At 48.1% G+C, this 7434-nt stretch overlaps 2 protein-coding genes across 7 annotated transcripts in view; one reads left to right on the top strand and one right to left on the bottom strand.

Annotated features, from left to right (window-relative positions):
* Window positions 1-343: 343 nt before the first annotated feature.
* Window positions 344-7434, top strand: part of LOC308591595 (uncharacterized protein) — a 15286-nt gene continuing 8195 nt past the window's right edge. Inside the window, exons 1-3 of one of the 4 annotated variants that reach the window (XR_014010200.1) lie at window positions 344-468; window positions 1131-1309; window positions 1741-1809. Coding sequence is in view for 1 of the 4 variants with exons in the window: in XM_081202362.1 (XP_081058488.1) it covers window positions 495-502; window positions 1131-1309; window positions 2438-2511 (261 nt within the window). In the remaining 3 variants the exon portion in view is untranslated. Of the gene's footprint in view, window positions 1310-1740; window positions 1810-1979; window positions 2059-2437; window positions 2687-7434 lie in introns of those variants that run through there. The other 3 variants (XM_081202362.1, XR_014010201.1, XR_014010199.1) reach the window with 3 other exon arrangements.
* LOC308591594 (fatty acyl-CoA hydrolase precursor, medium chain-like) overlaps window positions 5932-7434 on the bottom strand; it is a 24200-nt gene continuing 22697 nt past the window's right edge. For all 3 annotated transcript variants that reach the window (XM_081202361.1, XM_081202359.1, XM_081202360.1), the window contains exon 15: window positions 5932-6272. In XM_081202361.1, the coding sequence (XP_081058487.1) occupies window positions 6098-6272 (175 nt within the window). In that variant the 3' untranslated portion in view covers window positions 5932-6097. The remainder of the gene's footprint in view (window positions 6273-7434) is intronic.

Below are 7434 nucleotides of genomic sequence, written 5' to 3'. Positions count from 1 at the left end.
GTAAATGCAGGGGTGGGTCAGGGACTTGGCAGCCGCCTGAAGTTGCCAAGTGGTGACATGGGCCTGGCAGAGAGAGCATGCCTGGAGCCCAGAGCCCACTGGGTCCAGTCCTTGGCCAGGCTCTGACCTCACAACTGGCTGTGGAATGTTTTGTTTCCAGGGAGGCCATTTGAATTGTTTGAAATGATCCTTGTGTCAGTTGGAAGCCCTGTCTGTTGGATCAGTTGAAAAGCCTTCAGATTAGTTGACTTTGTGGACATCTTCAGAGAAACCTCTTTCTCCTTTGAATAACTGTCTTCATCTGATCCAATGACTTTGGAAACCTCTTCTTTGAATAACTGTTTTCATTTGATCCTTTGACACGGGAACTATCTTGCTCCTTTGGAGAAATTTATTTGGCTTACTTGTCGGTCCAGAGAACGGTTTTCTACCCTCTTGTTCCACAGTGTGGTATTGGTTGCACAGAAGGTAAAGTCACGGGCTAGAGCGGAGGCATGCCCAGGTTTTAAAGATGCTCCTGGATTATTTGAGCTTTCTAAATCCCATGCTGGGTGTTACATGAGCCAACAATTTTCCCAGGGAGTTTTCCCAAGAATTTCCTGTGTTTCCTTTTTTGTCACCATCCAAATTGCAGCAGAATTACCATCTCCCCTATCCCAAATATTCAAGAGAATGCTCCCCACCTCCATTTTCACCAACCACAAATAGGATGGGGAATTCTGGGAGATCTTTTTCACTCAGCCCTAAAATACACACCTTCCTTCAGTAGCACTCACACCTGCACCCTTGGGTGCTCCCTTCCTTGGGTGCATTTCCAGCATCTTGAATTTGTTCCCCACCTCCCATCAACCCCAGACAGCAGAGACTTTTAGCACAGACCTGACTTTTCACCAGTCTTTTAGGCATTGTGTGTCATTAACTATTGGGATTGTTTGGAATAAAAATAGCATTTTTGGGAGAAAAATGGGCTGCTGCTGCTCATCTGCCTTTCAGACTTGTTTGCTTTGTTCCTAGTTGTTCTGTGATCACCTTGTGAGTCTCAAACTAATAAAACAAAGCCAACTTTGCCAGCAGCCTGTCAGTCCCGCTGTCTCTCTCACCCTCTCTCTCTCTGTGCCTCCTTTACTCAGGGTTGACCTGGGAGCACCAGCGCCTTTGCCTGACGCACAACCAGTGCGAGGAAATCCTCCAGAGCATGAAGAGCGGGCTGAGGCAGGCGGAGAACCAACATCAACTAGGCACCTACCAGAATTGGCTGGATGCCAGGTCTCTGCAGAACAGCAGCCACCCGCTGGCCGTGGAATTCCAGGTAAGGCCTCCCCTCCGCCTTTTGCCCTTCTTTCAAGTGACCTCTCATTGTGGGCTGTGGGTCTCTTGAGTCTAAAAGTGCTGGAGAGCCACTGCTGCCGACCAGAGGAGACAAGGCTGAACTAGACAGACCAAGCAAAGGGACCTCAGGCATCTTTCAAAAAAATTAAAAGAACCAAGCAGTTTTAGAACATGATCCCTAAAATAGGTAGAGCCTTAGCAGTTGAAACGCACATGGGCTACATGGGTGCAAGGGCCTGATTTGGTCGTGCATACTTTGTCCCTCTGACCTGTGGGACCTTTGGTCTGATTCTGCAGCCTGACACCCTGATATTCTCCTCGGGGTAAGTGGAGCAGGTGAGCAACAACCCCCCCCCCTCTCTCTCTCTCTCTCTCTCTCTCTGTGTGTGTGTGTGTGTGTGTGTGTCTTAGGCCTTCACGTCCTGCTTCTCAAAGACCTGGTCGTGTTCCTGAAGCCAAAGGGGCAGTGGCTGCGGCTTACTGTATTTTTCACTCTATAACAGGCACCCGACCATAACACGAACGTAGTTTTTAAGAGGAGGAAAATCCGTAGGCATGCCACCCGTAGGCATTTCCTCCATAACACGCACAGACATTTCCCCTTACTTTCTAGGAGGAAAAAAGTGAGTGTTGTGGTGCAAAAAATACGGTAAATTGCTTGGGAAGGAGAGCTCCCCCTTAAGCCCTGCTGTTCCTCTCAAGACCCTCCTTGTCCACCCCGTGGCCAAAGTAAGAAGGGAGGCCATAACACCACGGTTCCTTGCTGCCCCCTTGCCTGGGAAAGGGTGCCTGGTTGATGGGAGGGGTGGTTGGGTGGTGGTTGACCTCCCTGAGGTTCCCTTCCTGCGGTAGAGTTTAAGCAGCTCTGCAATGGGTATTTAGACTCGGAAAACAGGGCCAAGGTGGGCATCAGCGCCTCACTCATTGGGGTTGTTTCGCTCACGGCGAAGAGAGTTGGCTTGGGCCATCTCTACCACCCATGGAGCTCATGGGCACTGAAAGAGGCAAGACTAGGAAACGCCCTGGGCAGCAGCTCCCTGTCTGCAAAAAGCCTGGTGGCACTTCAAAGGCCGACTCTTTTTATAGAGAGGATTCCCTGTCTCAACAGAGGTGGAGTGGCCAAGCATGCAGACCATCATGGACCTCATGGGGCAGATCTCAAGGAATCTCAAGAGGCTGAAGGTGAGGAGTCTTTTGGGGGGAGGGTGTGAGAGGGTGTCCTGGCAGGCCAAATAAATAAGGGTGGGTATTCCAGTCCCAGTTCCTCCTCTGAAAGCTCTCAGCCCCAAGAAGTTTCCCATGTGGGTATGTGGCCCTTGGGGTGGAATAGAACCCATTGCGACTCAAAAGTGTCACATCTAGGATACTTGTTTTAGCTTTACAGTCATACCTCGGGATGAATAAGCTTCAGGTTAGGCATTTTCGGGTTGTGCTCTGCGGCAACCCGGAAGTAACAGAGTGCATTACTTCCGGGTTTCGCCGCACGCGCATGCACAGAAGCGCTGAAACGTGACCCGCAGACACAGGTTATGTTCACTTCGGGATGCGAACGGGGCTCCTGAATGGATCTCGTTCGCATCCCAAGGTACCACTGTATTTTGAAATAAAAAGGTTTTATTCAAAATTTGCAGTGTTTTGCATTCAAAAAAGAGAGTTTATAGGCCTTAATTAGTAACATTATTAATTATGTTAGCTATGTGTTATTGGTTTGTTACTTTTTTTGTTCTTTTCATGTATTTTGTGCTTTTTTTTAAAAAAATATGTATTTGTATATTTCCCAGTTTTTTTGTATATACATCGTACACTTTCCATTATAGGTCACTTCTCTTAGGACTTCCCAGTCCATCACTCTGTGGCATTCTATTTAAACTTTATTTTGCTGCATATCCTTTTATTCCATTTGTTCCCCATTTGTTCCCATATGTTTCCCTCATTGTTGTTAACTGCTGCTCATACAATTATTCCTACTTGTAAGTTAATTTGAGTGTTATATCTCTTTAAATATTCTCCAGAGTTTTTCCACTCGTCTCTTACCTGTGTCTCGTCTTGGTTTCTTCTCTTCACAGTCATATTTGCTAACTCTGTGTATTCTACCAGTTTGTTCTGCCATATTTTGTGCTTTTATGTTGCATTTTTATGTTGTGAACGCCCTAAAGTCTGTGGATTAATTCAGTAAACAATTTTAATAAATAATTAAAAATAGTAACCTCAACAAAGTGTCTCCGCCTTGCCCTCTGCTGCTTGATGGATGAGATGTTGGCAAGCTATTCTGCAGAGGTTTTCAGAGACACCCCCCCCCAAAGCCCCAGTATTGACTCCCTGACCCTCGGCCACACTCTGTTTGAGGGTCTTTGCCTGGCTGGACCACTTCCCTGAGCTGGGATAAGAAACCACCTGGGGGGAGGGGGGGTGATTTTCGGCCTGGCTGGAATGTAGCTGACAGGGTAAAGGTGGGAGCCGCATCTATGGTAGCCTCACCTTTGGGCCACTGCTAGCAAGCACCCCATGTCCTTGAGATTTCCCATGGGGAAATGGAGACTGGCTTGAATTGTCTGCCACATTTGGTGTAGCCGCTTTTGTTCGGCTCCAAGCAAAATCCTTTTCTGATGGGAGCAGGGCCTGCCAAGTATGAAGTGGTGCATCTCACACTTCAGAGGCAGGAAGAATAGAAGAAAAAAATCATTCGTGCCTCCAAATATTTCCCACAACCCTTGGCTCACCTCCCCTCCTTGCACAAACTGAGTCTGCAATTTCTCACAGGAGAGGGAGCGGGGAAAGGTGCTTGTCTGCTTATTCCAGAGGTGTGTGGGCTGGCAGTGATTCTCCCTGACACAGGGCACACTTTCCATATGCTCAGAGGCACTCGTCTTTGTTATTTCTTCAAGTAGACCAGAGTTGTGATGTGGCATGGGGGGAAATCCTTGGCAGAGAGTTGGTTCCATCCCCACTGTGCCAGGTCAGGGAGTAGTCCCACTGAGCACCACAGGCCTTGCTCCCAAGTAAGTGCGAAGCCTGAGTGATTTGTAGAGGAAGAGCTTGGGTACCAGAAGAGCTTGTCATGCAGTGGGGATACAAACTGTCCCCTGCAAAAACTCCAGGCAGTGGAACTGCTGATGCAATCCCCTCCTTTACTCTGTGCAGGAGGAGAGGGAGACGGAAAAGCCAAACCTTGCTGTCTGGAAAATTGGACACCACAAGATGATGATGAAGTCAGACTGCTACTGAGGAGTGTTTAAGCCCCCAGCCACACCCACCCAAGGCAGAGCTGAGCAGAGCCGTCTTTCCCATAGGGCTTAGTGGTGCGTCACGCCAGGCGCCAGCCTCTCAGGGACATTCCAGCAAGTGGGGGAGCTGCACGGCTTTGCCGGCGACCTCCCCTTTCCCTGCACGCCCGCCAGCTGTGCCCCATCAACCATAAGGCTGGTGGGTGTGCAGCTTCCCTCCCAAGCCTCTGCGGGGATTGCTCTCCCGCAGCAGCATGGGGGAGAGTTGTGGGCCCCCCGGCTGGCTGGAAGTGCGTAGCTATGGCCACCCCAACACTATCTCTGGTAATTTGGGGGTGCTGGGCAGATATTTGCACCCCAGCACCACATCTGCTAAAGACGGCCCTGGTGGTGAGGTCCCATACCAGCCACTGTACCTCTAACATTACAGTCAGTATCAGGAGCTGATGGAGAGTGATGACCAGGCGGGATGTCCGTGCAGATTTTTGAAATTTCTAATGCATTGAAAGCCCATTTGCACTCTGAACAGTCATCTCCCTGAGCTAAAGGTCTGATGGGTCTTGGTGCTGCTGCTTGTCTTCTTGTTGTGCATCAGGCCTTCAGCACAGGAGAGATGACTGAGAGTGCAAATGGGCTCAAAAGCCTTCTTACAACAGCATGGAAGGTCTTTGGAAAACGCTTTGGGGAGAGACCTGATTGTGTTGCATTTCACTAAGGGACTATGTGCTGAATACTGAGCAGCAGCAGGAGGTGTGGGAAAGGAGCCTTTAAATAAACAGCAGGCGCTTTGGGACCCACTCAAGATAGGCACTGAAGCAAGGCACAAAAGATTAAAGTCTTCTCCACCCTACTCCCTCTCCCCAACATCAATGCAAATCTGCTGTCTAAATTTTAAAAACCATTCATGCAACTCCTACCTAGGAAGATCCCTTGTTCAATACCTGGCAATCTCCAAGTAGGGCTGGGAAAGGCTCATGGGACAGAGCACTCCCTCCCCCATATAATTCATGGCCGGATTGTTACCTCCCCCACCCCTTGCAGGCCACATTTGGCAGATGTCACCTGACAATACCAGGGGAATAGAGGACCTCTGCACTGTTCTTGCAAGAGCCCTTCTTCGCAAGCCCCTTGCCACACGCTGACTCTGTGGAATGCTTTGCAAGAGGCTCAACAAAACCCAAACATCAGCTGATCGTGGGCTCCACCAATCAGCTGTGCTGGGGAACCTCCTCCCCTCCCAGGCTTTTACCTGCCCTGCACCTGACATATCATGCTTAATGGAGCTGTAGGGAAGGAAGGAAGGTCTTGTGGGCAGAATGAGGACGCTTCATCAGGCCTGTGGGCCTAAAATAAGCCATTCAGTTATGAAGCTTGCAAATGTAATCAGAACCCCATCTATATTTTGTTAGTGGTCAACAAATTGGTGAACAATGGACAATAACTGACCAAACGTCAAACTGTGGATAACAATTCTCTGTGAAATCATTTCCAGTGAAACAAAAAAGCATCTCCTGTGTTGGAGCAACCTGAGCCTGGTTAAGGGTTTATAATTCGGTTCGCCTTTGGCTTTCAGCTATTTTTTCAGGTAAAATCTTGGTCCAAAAGTTAACTGCTTGCTCCTTCAGCTTCTTTGCCGGCTTCTGCTTTAAGCCTATTTCCAAATATTGTTCAGCCGCATCGTATCGGGGCCAGTTCACCAGGCCAGCACCGTTCGGGTTCCTAGAAAACATAAAAAGAGGCCATCAGGACCTGTTTTCCCAAATATACTCTTGTGGGTGATGGTGGGACAATTTGGGGTCATTTCACTGGAAGTAGGACCCTGACCTCCTCGCAAGGCACACAAGCCAACTGAACAGGCTCCTGCTCTTCCCACTACACCCTCCTGCCTATATTGCTGTGCAAACCTATGTTTTATGGCGCTGATTGTAGGTCAGGGGTTTTGCTTCATGGACAAATTCTTAAGCCTATAGAACATATATCTCACCACCCTGGTCACTCACCCCCAAAACTTCCAGCCAGCCAATGTCCTTAAAATGTAGCGCCCAGTGCTGGACACTAGACTACAGGTGCTGCCTGGCTAATGCAGGTTAGACTATATGGTTTTCAACAATCTGGACATGATTCTGTCAATGAAGCCTAAGATTGCATTAGCTTTCAAAGCAATTGCATCTCACTATTGGCTTATGTTTATCCTGTGATCTTCTAAGACAGGGGCCACCAGCCCTCATGTGCAAACACTCTTGTTGGAGTCCCTGGACTCCAAACTTCCAATCTTTTTTTTTTTTAGGTAGCCTCTGACCTTCCTACAAAAAAAGAAGTCATCAACCAAAATGTGCAGCTATCCTTTTAAGTAATTTGTCTGAAATGAGCCAGCATGGCATCTTCAATCTGCCAAGTGAAGTCAGACCTATGATTGATAAATGAGATGTCTGACCTCCATGCAGTAAGGATCCCCAGGGTCCTAAACAGCTGCTAATGTCCACTTGCCTTTAGTGTGCTTTCTTCACTTATGTATTTCTAGTGGTCCTTGAAATCTCCGTAGTTTGTATTTCCTTTTCCTCCAGCAACCGGGATGTGTTTTTTCTGTGGCCGGCCCTCCCTAGAAGTTATTTTATTGCAAATACTACAGAGTAAGTGTGTGTGAATGTTAAATAATTCCTCACCCAGAATGGCAAATTCAAATGGTGAAAATTTTTCAAAGAGGCAGAGATATGTCTCCTGTTCTGCAGGAGCTGGAGGCCAGGCCCTCATTAAGAATTTGCTGTATTTTCACTTACAGTACAAGGGTTTATATGTCTCCTTCAAAGTAAGTGTTTAATGGAGCTTACTCCCAGGTAAATGGGTATCTGATGGCAGCCTAGACTTTAGTGTAGGATTGACA

Source organism: Podarcis bocagei (assembly GCF_964188305.1).
Source record: "Podarcis bocagei genome assembly, chromosome: 7".
Taxonomy (NCBI): domain Eukaryota; kingdom Metazoa; phylum Chordata; class Lepidosauria; order Squamata; family Lacertidae; genus Podarcis; species Podarcis bocagei.
The sequence above is the reverse complement of the archived record's forward strand: the minus strand, read 5'-3'. Positions and strand labels throughout refer to the sequence as shown.